We start from the raw sequence: 19,882 nt of genomic DNA on the forward strand, positions 1-19,882 counted from the left end.
GATAGCGTAGTGACAACATTGCTCTCTTTGGAACAGTAGGTCAGGGTTTCAAGTCCCAGCTCTGCTAAGGATCTTTGGGCTAAACTCCCATGCTACCCAAACTCACTTTAAGCAAGAGATACATAAATAAAGCCATACTGACTTGGAAATCCCCCAGCTTAACAGTATGACGAGTGGACTGAGAAGCTATAATAAGGCATACATGGACAAGGACTGACAGCATGTAATTAATGGCTATGACCCAATGAGAGGGGTTATATGCAACACCTGTGAGAACTATGGATGAGTAGAAAGATAACGCCAATGATGAGAAGCAAGGTTTTATTTTGGTGTACTTTTTGCTGATTAGCAATTCAAAATTTAAACTCCTTTTCTAAAAAATGTTTATTTTCACTATTTTCTATTTTCTTAATTGGAGTTATTTTCTCAGCAGTCCAAACTTTGTGATAATAACCCGAAATTTAGCCTTGTTGATAGCAAGTCTTTATCCCCCCCCCCCTTTCGGAAATAAACTTCCATATAACTACCATAAAAAAAAAATCTACTAAGGCATTCATTAGGTGATAAAATAATTATAGATAGATAGATAGATAGATAGATATGTAATTTATTTTTTTTATTTTTACATGATCGAAGATTCTTGACGAAGTGTGTCACGGGGTTTCGCCGGCCCTGCCCAAAAAAAGAAAAAAAGATCACCTGACTTTTTATTCACCGCATTTTCGATCACTTCTCTGAAGACGTAACTACAGTCTTCTCGCGAGATTACGCGCAGTTTCCCAGCCAGCAGTGTGGTGCGCTTGTAGAGACGAAGAAAGATGGCGACGCAGGAGAGCGGAGCAACTAAAGCTACCGTGAGCAACGGCGAGGTAAAAATGAATGACACCGTTATTGGCTTTTTCACTTTTAACGCGCGAGGCAGAAGGAGTTTGTTGGTTTGTGTGAAGCTCGCCTGTGGGGTGGCGCTGACATTTAAACGTGATCACAGTCGATACACGAGCCACAGTGACGTTGTCAGTGCCGGGTGGTTTTAAAACGACCCCCCTCCTGCAGCTAACGATATGTAGAGAAATCCCGACGGTAAGCGGCGAGAAGGCCGATGTTGAAGTTGAAATCTCACTTGAAATCACACGGTAACCTCCAACGGACTCGGTAATTAACCGACTGCCGGTGTGCTGATGTGAGCCGAGTGAGTGCTGGCGTGTGTCAGTTAGCTTATCACAAGGCCTGAACCTGAACAACGCAGCTTGTCTTGCCTAACAAGGCCAGTCTCAAGCACCTCTCGCATATTTCTCACCTCATGCTAAATCCTTCCAGCTACTGTCTACTTGGATATTTAAAGAAAACTTTTGACTCGAGGTGCATTTTCGAAATCCCCTAAAGAAAAAAAGAAAAAAAATATATATAAACATCCTGTTCACCTGAGAGCTTGTTAACACGGACAGAGTGAATGAATCAGGTGTAGCCGTCGTCAAATTTAGCCAACCATGAAAAATGCTCCTAAAATTGTCTTGTTAGCACTGGAGTCTTAATGAGGGCAGTAGCTAGCAGTTATTTTCCAGAGTCGCAAATGCTTATCACAAGCTGCTAGAGGTCATTGTGAATCATCGCTCTTTTTAGATGGCTAAACATTACTCTTCCGTTTGCTCAATCCTCAAAAATGTGTAGTGACACAAATACTGAATACACGAGCATGACTGTAAAGATTGTAAATGCGTATCCATTCTGTATTGAAGACTGACACAGTCAATGATTGGCTTTTTATGATTAAATCTAAAGTATTGATAGCAACTAATGTATTGTCTATGGAGTACAGTTACATAGCTGAGATTTTACCCATTTTAGCACTGGGGGTAAAATGGGAAATGTACTGGTTCTTATATAGCTATAGTTCTTATATTCTACTCTCCTTGATGAATGCATTGTCAGTAACTCAGGGTTCAGTATCTTGCCCAAAGATACCTTTGAACGCGGAGTGGAGCAGCCAGGGATCAAACCACCAGCTCCAGATGACCTGCTCCAATCAGTCACAGGGTGACAGGCAGATCGACAGTGTATTGTAAGGCTAACACAGAGAGACATAGAACCACACATGCCTATTGCAAAGAATCACCAATTAATTTAACCACAGGCAATGCAAACTCAACACAGAGAGACCCCAGGTGGCCAAGGTGCATCTTCCTGTTACGCCACAGTGCTAACCACTGTACTACCATGCCGCCTGATTCCAAATAAAAATTACTGTGTATCTGTATTTTGCTACATGTTTTCTGTCAAAGAGAGAAAAAAAAAGCTTTCCTCTGTGCTTCAAATTCAATGTGAATACACATATGTCAGAAACTAGGGCAAGGGTAACGCATGCACCAAGTGTTTCTTCTGTAATAAAATTGCTCTGTCAGGATAAATGTGCTGGTGTTTTTAGAGTGGTAAATGGTAAATGGCCTGTATTTATATAGCGCCTTTATGGTCCCTAAGGACCCCAAAGCGCTTTACATATCCAGTCATTCACCCATTCACGCACACATTCACACAGTGAAGAGTGAGCCCTAATGGGCCTCTTGAGGTCCACTACTAGGTGAATCTGTTGATTGAATTACTTGTAATGGAGGGGGGGGGGATTACTGATGCGTTAATAACACTGATTATCTTGTCAGTGAGTGAACAGTGAGCTCCTAAAATAAGTTTGTTGAAAGAAGGAATAAAAAGTGTGAGGATCTGAGTGACTTTGATGGGGGCAGATGTCTGGGAGCATCTCTGTAGGGTGCTAGCTGTATGCAGTTGTTAGTACATAGAAAAAGTGATGAGAGGAACGTCAACCAGTGACCCGATTGAGAACTGTTGATGTGCACCGGGGGGGCCAGCCAACCAACCAACCAACCAACCTCTGGTCCAATCCAGAGAAGGTTTCTGTATGCCAGCTTGTTGTTTAGCTCCAGGCTAGTCAGCCCAGTAGCCCCTTAGATAGTTGACCATGGGTTTGGACCATAAAAATCTGGAAAGTGGTTTGAGGAAGTACCATTAGATTTATACGATATGGAGGGCTGGGTACGGTTACAGCAATTACCTGGGGAAGAGGTGGAAGCAGGGTATACTGTTTGGGGGTTGGAGGAGGGAAGAGAAGAGTGAAGTGTCAGAGTGATGCTCTCGGTTTGACTCTCTGGTAACCTTGGATTCGGTATTTGTGTGTGCTGCTTTGACAAGTACTACATACCTAAACATTAGGGACGTTAGGCAGCAGTGATTGATGAAATCTATCACAGGCCAAGGTGGTCAAAAGAAAAACAAAAACTTTGAGCACATCCTGTTGTACCATCCCAGATTTCAGTGCAGGGAGAGTTTTGCCATAGGCTTGCGTGTGTGTGTGTGTGTGTGTGTGTGTGTGTGTGTGTGTGTGTGTGTGTGTGTGTGTGTGTATTTTTTTTTTTTTAAAGTTAGTTATTTATACATGTGTCATTTTTCACCTTGTCCTCCTTTACATGCATCTGCATTGAGAGTTCTAGTATGCAGCTACTATATACAAGTTCAACACTTGTATATCAACCCCACGTCCTTTATCTGCTGACTTTATCACAGAATAAATGAGGGAACAGGCCTCATCTGGTGCAGCTGCTTATCAGTCAACTGTCCACTTACGTTGAGGCTCTGAGCCTCTGGGGAACTATGTATAAAAATGGCTGTATTACCGAAATAGTTAGCATGGTATCTTTGTGAAACCCCTTGAATTAAGGCACTAAAGTCTGCCCTTTAATCACATGTTGATTGTTTGATATAAAAACCACTGTGGTGATGTACAGAGTGTGTTATTGTCCTAATACTGATATACTGCATTGTTTGAGCTGGCATGTAGGAGATAATGTCACCATGTTAGAGACACATTACCAGAGCCTGTGAACAGTTGACTTATGTGAGTGCTTAATGTTAGACTCGGTGATAAATGAAGGATCTACTGTGAACCCAGAATAGGTGGTTAATTGTTAATCTTTGTTTCAGAGGGTGTAAATTGTAAATGATTATCCTAAGCTGGAAGAGAGAGGCTCAACAATAAAAACAGGTTATCGGGTGATCTATCTGTGTAATGGTTATTATGTTGATCCCATCAGGACTCTAAGATCCTTGTCTGTTTAGCGAATTGTTTCTATTTTAACGCAGCAGGAAAAGTACTGGGCACTGAGGATGAAAGGACCTATTTTGAGCCAATCCGTGTCCTTGAAACGGTCTGATTATGATGTCGTTAGGTCAGTGTTTTAACAAAAACTTTAAAAATTTTCTGTTTGCAAATTCCGAGCCAAAACTGATGGTAATCTGTTTAAACATAAAACATTTTTTTTTGCCTCAAGTCATGTTTTGTTTCTGCTGGCTGACTGCTGGTTGGTGACAACAGGGGAGATTAGATGTTTAGATAGTGAATGAGTCTCATGACTTGCCATGTGCTTGTCTATTGTGTCACTTGAATTGAGGGTGGCCTTGCCACAGGGGTGGTGGGGGTTACATGGACATGGAGAAACTTGGGAAAAAATTGAATTAAAGGGCAAATGTATGACAGATTTCACTGAAACCAAGGGAAGTTGCATAATCATGCTGACACTGTTATGAGAGGTTTTGAAACTAGGGGTTCCCAAAATGGTTTGTCTTCATGCAAAATCAGGTGTGCCATAGGATTTTGTAAATGGTGGTTCATTAAATATAAAAATGGGAATGTTTTAAGACTCTTTATTAAAAGAGAGAAATTTAGAGGGGTGTTTGTTTTTTCCCATATAAGTAATACTGATCTGACCCACTTGAGATCAGATTGGGCTGTGTGTGGCTCATAAGCTAAAATGAGTTTGACTCTCCTGCTCTGTTAGGTCAACAGGTCACAATAGGTAAATAGGGATGTGTCAATATTAGTTGTTTTTTTTTTTTGTTTGTTTGTTTTTGAAGTGATGTTTATTTTGTAGCAGAGGTTTTGTTTGTTATGTAGCTACTTATAGCTGCTCTGTTATTCACACGGGGGTCATCACAGGGAGTATCTCTGCATGTTTGATTTTTATTTTTTTATTTTTTTTTAAATGCCAAAGGCTTTCCTAACCCAAGCCCAAAGGGAATTTTCTCCTCCCAGTATCAAACTGGGGATCCTTTGCTTAAACAGCTGTTTGTTTTCAGGTCTTTCATGTTTGTTACTTGCTATTAAGATTTAAGTACATCAGCGAGCGACAAATCTGCCGTTCTTATTTAAAAAGTTAAAATGCAAAGGTCGAGGTGTAGTTTACTCTTAAGGCCATGTAGTAAAAGACCCAGAAGAACTGCGGTTTGTCACCTTAACTGCACCTTTTAGTCTTTACAGCTGCACTACATCGTACTGTATGTTCTTTGTTTTGGCTGCAGATTGAGGAAGAATTCTTGAATAAATCATATCACCACTTTAGGCTTTTAGGAAAGTACATTGGCTTCTCTGGATATTTTTACTGCCAATGAAGCTCTTTATTTTTAACATTCTTTCTTACATTGTGCCGTTGCTGCGTCATCTTTGTGACTTTCTTTGACCCTGTGCATATGTTTTATTTCAGGTGAGCAGCAATGGGACTGCTGCAACAACAGATGGCCAGACTGTGCAGACAGCTGGAAATGCACAGGACCCTCAACAGCAACAGCAGCAACAGCAACCTCCTAATGCATGGCAGGTCATTAAAGGAGTTCTCTTCAGGTGAGTTATTGCATTTTTTCTTCTGTTTACCAGCACAAAGCCAGCCCACAGATAAGCATGCGCTCTGATGCTGTGAGTTTAATGACCAACCAAATGTGTTATGCCACAGTGGTGTCAGAGTGAATGTAAATGGTAAGGTAATAACAAAAGTGTGAGCTGCTGCTGGATTTAACTGTAAAGTTTGCGGTCTACATTGTTTAGTTTCATTGTGGGTTTTTTTTTTTTGTGTGTGCAGCATAAATAATTAAGAGGAAACCAGTGATGGATCATTGTGTCGTTCCAAATACTGTCTCACACACAGCGGGACTGAAACAATAATTCAAACCAGGAATTGAACTTTATTCAAGGCCACTAAAAACTAGATTATACTCTGTTGTGGATATGGTCACGGACAGATGGAGACGTGACGTCCGAGTAGTCATTCCTGTTATCCGTCTTTGATGTCCACTTAAAGTCTGTCACATGGGGAGCATGTGTATCCAAAAAAAACAGGCGTGCATGGGGACGTCCGCACAGAATTTTGAGCTGACAAAATTTGTCATTGGTACACAAGCGAACCTATAGCGGACACGTAAAGTATAGACCTTGCCCTAATGCCAGACTCCCATGTTAAAATCTTCTGCCACTATGAGCACAGGGCACAAGCTGTTTAGTTAGTTACCTGCTACCACTGATGTTGCTGCTGTAGCTAGTAGGGGTGCAACGATACACAAAATTCACGGTTCGGTTCGATACTTTGGTGTCACGGTTCGATATTTTTTCGATACAAAAAAATGTTCATGCCTTTTTAATTTGTCATTTATTAAAATTATAAATATATATTTTAACTCAAAAGTACAGTTTTTAAATTTAATGTTGCTGAAACAACAAAATAATTAAAAAAATAAATCTATCTGATTGAGAAATCACTCATCTTTGGAAAAGAGTTTATTACAGAGAAATGGCTCTTTCCAAAATAAAAGCTATACTATACGCTTCTTCTGGGGTATATTCTCAGCAGCATATTAAACATATCAGGTCCCCATAAGGAGAATCATGTGCTGACCGCTGTCTAACTGACACGGGTAAAGTTTGTAGCATGCGTGCTTGTTGTTTTTGTCTGCTTCCACTTGTCTTTGCACTAGGATGATGTCGGCGTAAATGTGCAGTCATATTCGTTGTGTTCCCACTAGTGCTGTCAGCGTTGATCTCGTTAAAATGACATTAACGCCATAACGCGGCAAATCTCCGTTAACGAGTTACCACGGATCGCCCCGTGCGTGGGGCTGGACGGCGTCAACACGTTAACAAGCTTAACTGCGCTAACACACTAGTTCCCACCAATTGAGCATTGCGTGGCACATCCGACATACTGTTTTACTTTTGTCCATGACGCGCTTACCATCAGGGTCATGCTTCACATGAAAACCAAGATAGTTCCAAACGCCAGATCTGAATGAGGGTGGGGGAGGCTCAATTGCCATGTTGCAACGAGCTTAGCTTCTGTCTTGCTAGCTTGTGCTGCGCTCAGTGGATCTGCACTTGACAGTGCAGCCTAGGCGGAGTAGTCGAACGCACATCCACTGAGCGCTCAACACAGACAGCGTCGTCAGAAGAAAAGTTGACAAAATAAATTAAACATTTTGTATTGTTCGATACATATGCGTACCGAACCGAAAGCACTGTATCGAACGGTTCAATATCGATACGAGTATTGTTGCACCCCTAGTAGCTAGGTGAGGTGGAGTAACACAAAATAGGCTGTCCATACTGCTTTGGTTGGCACTGCCAGTTTTATTTCTTTCCCTAGAAATTACTACCTCCTTTGCAGTTACATCATGCACATTGTGAAAGATGCATGATGGATCGAGGAGCAACGTGTTGACTTCCTTAACAATTTTATGACAGTATAATTGACTAATCTCTCACAGTGACCTTTGTAACAGTCGGAAATTTTGCAGCAGGCTTTTCAGTAAGTTTCCTCCTGACTGCATGATTTTATTTTTATTTTTTTTTATGACTTTTTGGTCCAAAGTTCGTAAATGAGGTAAAATCCATATATGCATGATCACTAAAACTTAGTACATGTTATGAAGTGTGCAGCATTTTTTTTTTTTTCTTTCTTCTATAGTCAAATTAATAGTTGACTTACTCTGAGTGTGAGAGCTTTGTAGGAATATCAGTTCAGTTTGATTTACATAAAGCCAATTCACAACAACAGTTGTCTCAAGGTGCTTTTTATGGTGGGTACCTGTGCTGTAATGGCTAGCATAAATGGTTGTGGCTGTCTGAGGGCCATTACCCAGCTGTGGAGGATCTCAGCTTTGATTTCAGTATCGTTTTACACTCTTTAGCAGTTTTACATTTTTTGAAATGTTCCTGTATAATAAAAATGTACGGTACATTAGGGTTAGTGCTCATTTAAAAAAGAAAAAAAAAAGAGCTGGACCAGAGTAGTACTTTTTTGGCACCTTGTTTGAATAACAGGCTTTGGCTGCTTTTCCTACCTTTGGCAACTGCTCAAGCAGAAGAAGAGGCCCATTTATGAGATTAAGAAGATTATATTGCATTAATCAGTTAAAACCCTTCAGTTAAAATCTTTGGCATTGAATATTTGAACACATTTCAGGATCATGATTTGGAAACACGAGTGCTATGAAGGTATATAAGGTTTCTTAATTTATGTTGCTGTTTCCAGTGGTTGTAAGATCGCAAGTGCAATAAAAACAACCCATTTGCTCTACTTCAGCAAAAATAATGATTTCACTTTTCTCTGTAAGTGCATTTTAGTATATGGTGGGTCAAGGAAAAAATGAAAATGGTCACATCTGTCACATATAGTAAATTGACCCTCCACCACCACCACTGTATGGTGTGTTGTATGTCACTAGTACATGGACTCTTAAAGGGGTTTTTATGGGCAGCTGTGTGCTACTCCCCTGCTGGCCTGCTCTCAAACTTTGTCTCAACCAAGAAATTTGTAATTTTATTTATTTGTGGCTTGATTGGGGCATTTTCCGTAAGGGAAAACGCAGTGTCCTCTCACACGCCTTAAATACTTAACACTGCAAAATCAATGGCGGCAGTTGTCCTCGGGTGTGGTTGGCGATCATGATGTATGTGTTCTACTGTGCCCCAGTACGGCAAGAAGTAATCACAGTAGTCAGATGCACTGGTCACAGGGGTCAAATGTGTTTGGGTATAATCTGTGTAAGCAGAGTCTAAGGGAGGTTTGGCATACTGGGTCCAGTCAATAATTGACACACTTCCTCCTCAGCCACACAGACTAAGTAACATTGAGTAAGGACAGAGTGTTTTCACATTATGTCACAAAGAGATCTGCATTAAAATATCAGACACAAAATCAATTATTTCTGTTAGTTAGAACAACACAAAGGAAAGAGGTGCTGTGAATATTCACTTAAAATCACAAACACAAAGTTAGGGTGGATACAAATGAAAAATTATTTGTTGAAATATTCTGCAGTATTTTCTTTCTTCTTTTGTCTTTGTAGATTATTCTAGTTTGACCCATCACCCTTGTATGAGGCAGGAAAACAGTTTCTTTGAAATGTAATGCAGTTAGACTGGTTAAACTTTAATCTGATTAGCTTTCTTGCAGTTTAACTCGCCTGCAGCAGCTCTTTATTTAGAGATGGTCCAAATAAATAACCTTGTCTAAGAATCTGAACAGTTTTTTAAAGTGTTAGTGACTCGATTCATTTCCCACTTCTCTTCTCCCCTTTTATGTTTTTGTTCTTTTTGTTTTTCACTTATTTTCTTTTAATTCCTTGTTAGTTAAACCTTGTTTTCCTCTGACTGTGATTCCATTTGTTTCACCAGAATCTTCATAATCTGGGCGATCAGTAGCTGGTTCCGCCGAGGGCCATCCACTCCTGACCCCAGCACACCAGCCGGTGCCCCCAGGGTACCCAGCAGGAACCTCTTCCCTAAAGACACCCTCATGGTATTACACTGTCCCCTTTTCCTTTCCTTTAGCTACCTCGTCAGCTGCATTATCGTTTATTTACCACACAGCAAACCAGTTTTCTGACTGTTTCTAACTGTTTCAATATGATAAACACCTTTATTATCTCTCTCTTTCTGCAGGATCTGTACGTGTACGTGTCCCAGGAGGAGGTCTTCTCTGACTTCAACAACACAGATGCCCTGTTCTGGTTCCACAGGGATCTGGTCTATGGAGATTGGACCACAGGGGAAGATGGTGATGGCTGCTACCAGCACTATAAGGAGATGGATATCCCAGAAGTAAGGATTACTATGGATGAATTGGGGGAGGGTGACAGACAGTAGTTGGACGGTGAGAAAGAACAGGTGTTAGTTTAGGAAATGTGATGGATGTTGATGAAGGACAGGAAATACCAGTTTATAGTGAAGTTTGCATATTGCATAAAGTTGTTTATTTTTGTCTGATTCCCCCCCCCCTTCTGTCTGATTGTAGAAAATACAGCAGAACGGCTCACTTTACATACACATCTACTTCACTAAAAGTGGATTCCACCCAGACCCCAAACGAAAGGGGCAGTATCGCAGATTGGCAACAGTTCACGCAACCAGAAGTAAGCACCTGTGAAAAGCACACTCGCTTTAACATAATATCCTGTTATTGTAATGTTTGTTTAAAGTGCTAAACTTTTCTTTTGAACTCTTTCAGTGCTGAATAAATATAAGCGAAGAAAGTTTCTGAAGACCAAGAATCTGCTCACAGGAGAGACAGAAGCAGACCCCGAGATGATCAAGGTTAAGATTATTATTTATCCTAAAACGCAACTGAGTTCAACTCAGAGAGCTTCATTACTTTAATTCCTAATGCATACTTCACATATTGCAAGTATGTGAAGTAATTTCTAGGGTATTTTCAATTTCCAGTTAATGTATTTGAGGTAGTTGCCTTCACATTTCGCAGCAGAGGAAAAACAGACTAAGATTAAAGACTTTGGAAAGTGAGAACCATTTATTGGCTCCCTCACAGTCTGTAAATGATTGCCCTTGACAGACGTCTGAACAGAAGAACTTTGAAAACTGACAACCAAACCAAATGTACACAGTCAATGGTTTTACCTTTCTTTATGTATATCTTTATTTGGTTGGTTGATCAAGTCACTTTTATTTATAAAGCGCATTTAAAAGTAATGTAAACCAACCCAGAGTCCTTTTCTTTTGAGGTAAAGTGCTTTGCTGTTGGACAGGGCTTATTGTGAATAGATGTAGATAATTTACAGTGCAGTTGAGCCCAAAGTGACTTTGCTTTTATTTGTACTAGTAAGAAATGTAGCAGCTGTGTGATGATCAGTTTGCAGTTACCACATTGATATATTTATGTTTGCACTCAAACGTTGGCTGTTTTCTCACAGCGAGCAGAGAGCCACGGTCCAGTGGAGATTATCTCACATTGGCACCCCAACCTCACTATCAATATGGTGGATGACCACACAGCCTGGGTGAAGGGCTCTGTTCCACCTCCTCTAGACCAGTGTAAGTATCAGAAGTATAATGTGACGGTTATTTATCCATAGTTTATTTAAAGCTCTGGTTTATCTGACATTGCTGCTCTTCTACCCTACCTTATACTAGATGTTAAGTTTGATGCAGTCAGTGGCGATTACTATCCCATTGTATACTTCAATGACTACTGGAACCTTCAGAAGGACTACTATCCCATCAACGAGACCCTAAAAAGCCTCCCGCTCCGCCTCAGTTACTGCCCGCTGTCCTTGTGGCGCTGGCAGCTGTATGCAGCCCAGAACGCTCGCTCACCCTGGAATTTCCTTCCTGAGGACACCTACGAGCAATCCGATGAAGACCAAGACTCAGTCAAGGTAGGCAGTCAAAGGTTACTGAGACGAAACTAAAGTTTTCCTCCTGCAAGTTTGAATTTAATATTGGTGCTCATTTAGATGCTGTGATCGTATTTCACATATATTTAAAAGAAAGTATACTTGAGTTGGTATGTGGCAGGTGGAGAGGATTTCAAATGCTTTCTAGCAGATTACCTTTTACTTGAAAACAAAATGCGAGACACGTGACGAGTGGAAACTGGCACTTCACAATTCAGTGACCTCTGCTCTTCGGGTGTTATGTGGGACTTTGTTATCTTGGTGTCCAAATACAGGCTACTCTAATTTTCAGTTGACACTGTATTAAAGCAAAATACTCGTAGTCCCAATCCCAAATACTTGGACAGGTGCACTTTAGTTATTTACAAAGCTAGCATGTGGGCTGTTTCTAGGGTGATTAACTTCTGTAGCAACTGAACATATAGAAGATTCATTGTTTTATAAGCAAGCTGAGTTTAACAATAAACTCTTTGTGAAGGTGGCCCTCCTGGAAACCAATCCATACCTGCTGGGACTCACCATCGTTGTCTCCATTGTGCACAGCATCTTTGAGTTTCTCGCCTTCAAGAATGGTAAGATCGCAGCAGTCTGTACTCAGGACTTCACATAACAGGAGGAGAATAGTTTGAACAGTGTGCGTCTGCCCAAGTTTCACCTCAGCTCCGTCTTCTCCTCCTCAGATATCCAGTTTTGGAACAGCAGACAGTCTCTAGAAGGTTTATCTGTGCGCTCCATCATATTTGGAGTATTTCAGTCTCTAGTGGTGCTGCTGTACATTCTGGACAACGAAACCAACTTTGTGGTGCAGGTCAGCGTCTTCATTGGCCTTCTCATTGACCTGTGGAAAATCACCAAGGTCATGGACGTCAAAGTAAGTTGAAAAACATTTGTTTTTTTCATGCAGGATGAGCAGCATTTAATTAAACTCTCGAACAGGCTCTTCCTGACCTTTTGCAGATGCTAAACTGTTTATTCATTGAGTGCCGTTTCCACGAGATTCTTAACTGTTGTTGTTTTTCTCTAGTTGGACAGAGAGAACAAATTCGCAGGAGTGTTCCCAAGATTGGTATTCAAAGATAAGTCGACGTATGTGGAGTCTTCAACCAAAATCTATGATGATGTAAGTGAAACCAACACCAGTCACATTCAGAGAGGGTGGATGTAACAAATGCATTCACATGATTGTGTCTTCAGAACGGATGAAACATGATTAAATTAGTCTGTTTAAATGTTTATCTGAAGGAAGTTTCTCTAAATATGTATTTCTCTGCAAGTTGTTTGGATATTTCTGATAAAAAGATGAGTGACATCTTCTTTTCTCTCATCTCATGAACAGATGGCCTTCAAGTACTTGTCATGGCTGCTCTACCCTCTGTTTGGCTGCTATGCGGTCTACAGTTTATTGTACGTAGAGCACAAAGGCTGGTACTCATGGGTACTCAGCATGCTCTATGGCTTCTTGTTAACCTTTGGTAAGTTTATCTGAAGCAGTTTTATACTACTCTGACGTCTTAAGACTTAATCCACAGGCTGAAGGAATTTAAACTGTGCTGGATTTACTAACTATGAAGAATGGCCATTTACTAAAATGAAGAATACTGAAGTGTTCCTTGAAAGTTTGGTTTTAGATGTAATCTTTTAAAGGTTATCTTAAAAGGATGAAATGAATAGAAAATACAGAACTACAGAGACAAAGTTCTCAGATAAAGTTCATAAAAACCAAAACAGTTTCCTGAGTTTTTAGCATAAACATTTTAGAGATGCCTGGCATAAAGTATTAGATGAATTGCGTGCTCCTCCTGGAACCGTTTATGTTTCCTCTTTTCTTTCTATGGGGTTGATTTTTACTCTGTCATCCAGCAGGTTTTTTTCCTGTTTGTTTATGTTAATCTATTTTAAAGCCCAGAGATGAGGCTGATTTATTTTTGGTCGCTCTCGATTGCCTCGCCTCAGAGCTGCCGGACTCCCAGCTAATGTTTTCATACTTGCATCATGGTTACGCATTCAATTCCCAGTAGCCTCAGCTAATGTGTTGTGTATTAATAAACTTCACCTGGCACACTCACTCGTGGTTCCTGCTGGTTAAATTACTGCCTGTGATATAGGAATTGTTAGTATTATCTAACCTCCTTTTTCTGTCTTTGTAGGTTTTATTACAATGACGCCACAGCTTTTCATCAACTATAAAATGAAGTCTGTAGCTCACCTCCCATGGAGGATGCTCACCTACAAGGCTCTCAATACCTTTATTGATGACCTTTTTGCCTTCGTCATCAAGATGCCAATGATGTACAGGATAGGATGCCTCAGAGATGGTGAGTTTTCTTTCAGTTATGCATTAATATGTTGATATTTTTTTTTTTTTTTTTTTTTTTTTTTAAATATACCAGGATCAGAGAAAGCTAATCGCCTAAAACATCATTTTGCTTCCTCAGCCAGTGCAGCTTTGAGTTTGTAGCTTTAAGATGAGTGTTTTGTTGGAGGTGGTTTAAGATTTGCCTCATTCTCTAGAATGGTTTCCAGTTAATGTGGGTGGTTTTGTGTTTAAACAAAATGCCGTCCTCCTTCTGATTTCTCTTTTATCTGGAGCATGTTGATCAAAGAGAAAATGTAGAATCACTGTCTCATACTGGAGGATTGTTTCTTTTTTTTCTTCTTCTTTTTTTAACTGTCATTCCTGGATCTATGACAGCTGTTGGTTTTCATAATCCTCTAACTCCACCTAGTGTTAACTCACTAGATCTCACAGTTTTGAACTTGGTGTGATCATTAATCATCATCCACAAAGGTCACTGAAATATTTATTTGACACAAAAAAAACAACAACTAAATTGTAGTACTTCTCCTGCTGCACAGTTCATGTTAGTTCATACAGTTTGGTGATGAAGGACTGAGCCCTGCTGTGCAAACTGAAACCTACACACTTTGCAGTTAGGAAGCCTTTAAATAAAACCCCCTGCTTCACAAATTAAACAGCTACCACCTACACTGTGTGGCCAGCCAGTCAATTAGATGTTAGGTGGGCGACACGAATGTGAATTTTCTTTTGCTGTCTGTGCTAACTCCCTAACTTTAAGTTGGACACGAAAAAGTGGTTTAGAGCAGCGCTCACATCAGCAAAAAGACAAGTCAGTAACAACCAAACTGGGAGTAATGATTTGGTTGATATTCACTCCGTTACACTGCACTGAGGACACTGATGTTGCTGCTAAGCCGATCATGGAGACCTGTCACGTCTCTTTGAAACAGCAAAGATGTCATTCATCAGCTCGTGCAGCCAGCTCTTAAACATTTTGTCATTTGATTTGTGAAATAATTGGAAAGAGAAAATTAGTGGGGTTAGGTTAATTTGTTATTATAAATTTCCCTGGCTGTGTATGTGAGTGTGAATGGTTGTTAGTTTCAGTGTGTTAGCCCTGTGACAGACTGGAGATCTGTCCAGGGTGTACTCTGCCTCTGGGATGGGCTCCAGCTCCCACACAACCCTGATATGGATAAGAGGAAGAAAACGGGTGGAGTGGAAAGATGTGTCAAATATATTCTACACTGAGTGTTGGTGAATTCATATATTCACTTAAACTAGGAGGACAGGTGTGGTTTATACTAAACCCACTGTCTAACTTTGCTATCTACTGGAATAACTATTGAACGTTGCATTTGGACTTTCCAGCAAGGGGAATTCTGTATGCAAGAAGGCTTAGGTTATCTTTATATCAATTACAACAAAATGAAACTAAACGTTCTCGCTTGTGAGAAGAAGAGAAAACTAAGCAGTAATCGGCCACAAGGGACGCTTGTACTTAAGATTTCTCACTTTAAAATAACAGGCTGTGGTAATACTGGTCTGTATACATGTGCAGGATGTTGTGCAACTGTCGGTTTACAAGCATGTAGTAACCAAATCAGGTGACAAGCAAATCTTGCATTTAAAACAAACAAAGACAGATGAGTTTGCACTGCATTGTGAGCATATTTGTTTCTTTATAAGTGACGGTCTGACTGGTCCTCTACTGTACGTGAATACGTTCTCATCTCTCTGCTTGCAGTGCAGTTTTTGCCGTCATAGCGTGTTCAGCGTTGATGGGAGATGATGTCAGTGCTTCACTCGTTTTTGATACTTAAGTGACCTATTGGTCTCAATTCGGTTTTATTTACTTAGCGCTAAAAAAGTCTGATTGGGGCTCGTTTCTCACTGGACCAAACTGTGTCCTCTCCTGCAGATGTGGTGTTCTTCATCTACCTTTACCAACGCTGGATCTATCGAGTCGATCCCAACAGGGTCAACGAGTTCGGTACCAGCGGAGTAGACCACGCCCAGAACAACACAGCAGCCCCTGCGCCAGATGCCGCTTCCGCTGCAATCACAGACAAACCAGAGGGGGAGAAGAAGAATGATTAAGTGAGATCCCACCCTGATCTTCCTCCCTGGCTCTCACTGCTGGAGTGAAGAGGACTTGTGGAAAGTGGGCATGGAGTGGAGTTGTTGTTTAGCTATCATGGATGCCGCTACCAAAACAGAAAAAAACAAAAAAAAAATGCAGTTCAGCTGTTTCCTCTGGTTTCTTTGTGGATGCACAGAGAGTCATATTCAGTGTAGACTTGGTAAATTCTTATTTCTGCTCCCACCCATCCCTGCCCTCCGTTTTGCAGTTCAAGTGAAGTAAAACAAAACGTGATGTACTGTATTCTGTATGATTTTTTTTTTTTTTTTTTTTTTTTCCCCTCACTTCAGAGGGTAACGGTGTCTGGAAGTAGATGTTGGGAGGGGAACAGGTCGCAGTTATGCTAATTTTATTATTTTTATACAGAGGAAAAAGAGGCCAAGTGCAGCTTTTGTTCTTTGTGTAGATTCCTTTTCATTCCATGTGAGCACTCTGTTTCGGCTTGGCCGGAAACGGGTGAGTAGTACAGGAAACTGGAAAGATCCTGAGCCACCATGGAGGTTGGTGAAGAAGCGAGGTGGTGACTGGATGACCGTGCAGGACGTTACCCACGAGATAATGACTACTACCCTGAATTTTAAACAAATGGTTAATGTTCTAAACTTGAACATAAAAATAACAGCCTTGTTGGTATTAATATAAATATATTAATATTGTCAATGACTTAATTTTTGTTTTTCAGTCACTGATGCATTCTTTTGTATGTCCTCAAACTGTACAGCCTCATGTTAATAATACCGATGTCAAACTGTTTAGCAATTTAGTAATTTGCAAGTCTCATTTTTATTACCCACCCCGCCCCTCCTCAGCTGGTCATCTGACTTTTCGGATGGTTTCATCTTCACGCTCCAAAATCACTTTTGACGGACACAACAGAGTCAGGCGTATGCTGGAAGAGTTACAGTCTCTCTCTTTTTTTTTTCCTTCTTTTTTTCATTTTGAGTGCTGTAAATCATGAAAAGATGAGGGGTTCCATGTTGGTACATATATTTTCAAGGATTCATGTTTATAGTAAAACTAAGTGTGATTTAAAATGTCTATGCAAAGTTTTTTATTTTTTTATTTTATTTTTTTTTTTTGACACCTTTTAAATATCTTTGCATGACACTTCATTTTGCACATTAATTTCTATTGATGTTACAGAAAATACAAATTGTGCTAACACGGCATCTACACTACTGAACTCTTTCATCTTTGTGTTACGAGTTGAGGTCCAATTTTCAGCCAGTAACTGTTTGTCTGTGCTGTCCAAGAACAGCCATCATAACATCCAGAACTCAAGGTCGTAGATTGGAGTTGAGCACAAAGAAGCCAACAAAATATGTAGAGTACTGTGCAAAAGTCTTGAGCTGCCCTTCATTTCTTCACACATTTTTCTTTTCTCCTCAACTTCTCCAGTTTCCTCAGATTTGTAAGGATTCTCCTCACCATGTTGAGAGATACCATGTTTTCGGTTAATAGCTCTGAGTCCTGCTTTCTATGTGCAAAACACTGTTTACTGTTTCTACTGTTATCTTTAGCATTTTTTTGTCGATTTGGCTAAAGAAAGGAAACTAATTGTGTTTTTGTGACAGGCTGCTAGTAACAACGTGCACAAAGACACAATTTGAAACTGGTTCTTTGCTAAGCTGTTATGTGTAGACACAGCGCTGGTTCATCCTTGAGTTAGTTTATGTTTACTAGATTTGGTCAGGTAAAGGTCAAGGACTGGGCTGGAAATGAATGAAAAAGCAGCCAATGTCAAAGAAAAACTTTGACATTGGCAAGAAAGATGTTCAGAAAACCTAAAGGACTGTTGCTAAACACCTTTAAAAACAAAAAAGTGTAAGATAGTCCGGCTTTTTGAAAGCAGAACATATAGAAATGAGATATGACTCAAGACTTTTGATTGGAAGTAAAAAATATGATTCAAGAGGAGGAAACCTTAAAATGTTAAACGTATAATTATAAATTAGGCCTAATTATAGAGTTTCTGATCTAAATTAAGTTTTTTTAAGGACAAAGTGCCTTTTCTGGCCTCACTATTATGCATTATGCAAATCAATAAAGCACCGATGGTTTGATTAAAAAAAGCTCGGTTCGTGCTGTCCTAAGGCGGGTTCCTGTCTGAGGTGACCTTCTGCGCGGAGGGGGATTTCGACGCTGTCCAGCAGCCAATCAGCGCGAAGCCTGCTACAGAAACATAAAAGCGGAGCACACTTCGTTTGACTCATGGCTTCGGGATGGTTTGACGCCTTTCCCCGGGCTCAGACAGACACTCGGAGCCGCTGTGCAGTCTAACCGGTGGGTTAAGGAGCTGTTTCAGAGTTCAGGACGAAGGTCTGAACAGAGACGGGGGGGAAAAAAACCCAGAGTCATCTGGTTTGGCGAGGTCTCAAGGAAGGATTCAAGGACACGACGGTGGAGTTTAACGTCCTTAAGGTGGTCTCAAAGACTCGACGCGAGCCATGATCGACATGGACATGGTCAACAGTACCTCTGACGGGTGGTTGTCTTTTGTAAACCTGTTGAATCTTTGTGCGTAAAAACGCTGACATCTTCCTGAGGCGACACGACCGACCACAACCACTGGTACCCAAAGACAGGTATATTTACCTGCAGGTAACCACTGCTCTAGATTCACTTTCACTGGTTAAACTAAGGGCTGACTACAGGGCAGGAGGCTTGGGCTCTGTTTCTCTTTTTATTGGTGCAGTGCTCAATGTGCCACAGATTCATGCACCAGTGATAAAATCAAAACAGAGGAAACTGTTCATGTTAGGTGGTAACCCCTCAGATTCTGACACATTGTGTCTTGTGACCCGTGGCCACGTATTTAAATACATCGCAGTAATATACATACCCAAATCAGAAGAAGTTGGGACAGTATGGAAAACGCAAATAAAAAAGAAATTAGTGATTTTTAAATTTACTTTGACTTGTATTTCATTGCAGACAATATGAACACAAAATATTTCATGTTTTATCTGGTCAACTACATTTCATTTGTAATAGACATCGTTTCCTGTCATTCAGACCTGCAACGTACTCCAAAAAAGGTTGGGAAAGGAGCAATTTAGAGCTAGTACTCAGGTAAATTGGTTAAATAATGATATGATTTGAAACAGGTGATGTCAACAGGTGATTGTAATTATGATTTGGTACAAAAGCAGCATCCAAAAAATGTCTAGTACTTTAAGAGCAAAGATGGGCTGCGGATCGCCAGTTTGCCAACAAATATGTTAGAAAATTATTGAAATGTGTAAAAACAATGTTCCTCAAAGAAAGATAGGAAGAGATTTGAATATTTCACCTTCAACAGTGCATAACATAATTAAAAGGTTCAAGGTACCTGGAGGAATTTCAGTGCGTAACGGACAAGGGTGCAAGCCTAAGCTGAACAACCGCGATCTCCTATGTTGTGTCCAGAAGCGCTGTCGACTTCTCTGGGTCCGGAGGCATCTGGGATGGACCATCACACAGTAGAAATGTGTACTGTGGTCAGATGAATAAGTATTTTGGGGGAGAAATGTATGCCGTGTGGTCCCAAATGTCGGGGTTCTGTCAGTGCCCTTGGCAAAGGTAACTTGCACTTCTGTAATGGTACCATTAATGCTGAAAAGTACATAGAGATTTTGGAGCACAATATGCTGCCTTCAAGAAGGCATGTTTTCCAGAGACGCCCATGAATATTTCAACAAGACAATGCAAAACCACATTCTGCACACATTACAAAGTCCTGGCTGTGGAGGAAGAGGGTACGGGTACTTGACTGGCCTGACTGCAGTCCTGACCTGTCTCCAATAGAGAATGTGTGGCGCGTTTCGAAGCGTAAAATGCGACAACGAAGACCCCGTGCTGTTGCCCACCTTAAGACTTGTTTGCAGAAAGAGTGAGACAAAACTACACCTGAAACACTGCATCACTTTTTCTTCAGTCCC

At 40.6% G+C, this 19,882-nt stretch overlaps 1 protein-coding gene across 1 annotated transcript; it reads left to right on the top strand.

The window, feature by feature from the left end:
- Positions 1-716: 716 nt before the first annotated feature.
- clptm1 (CLPTM1 regulator of GABA type A receptor forward trafficking) lies at positions 717-17,129 on the top strand. The gene is made up of 14 exons (XM_013277332.3): positions 717-869; positions 5,547-5,683; positions 9,506-9,629; positions 9,773-9,931; positions 10,125-10,242; positions 10,338-10,423; positions 11,038-11,158; positions 11,258-11,502; positions 11,999-12,092; positions 12,201-12,391; positions 12,545-12,640; positions 12,857-12,992; positions 13,668-13,835; positions 15,741-17,129. The coding sequence occupies exons 1-14, from the start codon at positions 819-821 to the stop codon at positions 15,917-15,919; spliced, it is 1,905 nt and encodes a 634-aa protein (XP_013132786.1). The 5' UTR covers positions 717-818; the 3' UTR covers positions 15,920-17,129.
- The last annotated feature ends 2,753 nt before the right edge of the window (positions 17,130-19,882 follow it).

This window comes from Oreochromis niloticus, linkage group LG14, assembly GCF_001858045.2.
Source record: "Oreochromis niloticus isolate F11D_XX linkage group LG14, O_niloticus_UMD_NMBU, whole genome shotgun sequence".
NCBI classification, from domain to species: domain Eukaryota; kingdom Metazoa; phylum Chordata; class Actinopteri; order Cichliformes; family Cichlidae; genus Oreochromis; species Oreochromis niloticus.

Bases quoted from the DNA above. Each gene is read 5' to 3' on its own strand.
- clptm1 (XM_013277332.3), top strand. From the start codon at position 819: ATGGCGACGCAGGAGAGCGGAGCAACTAAAGCTACCGTGAGCAACGGC. The intron at 5,684-9,505 runs GTGAGTTATTGC...TTGTTTCACCAG, and splicing joins ATTAAAGGAGTTCTCTTCAG to AATCTTCATAATCTGGGCGA. The intron at 12,641-12,856 runs GTAAGTGAAACC...TCTCATGAACAG, and splicing joins CAACCAAAATCTATGATGAT to ATGGCCTTCAAGTACTTGTC.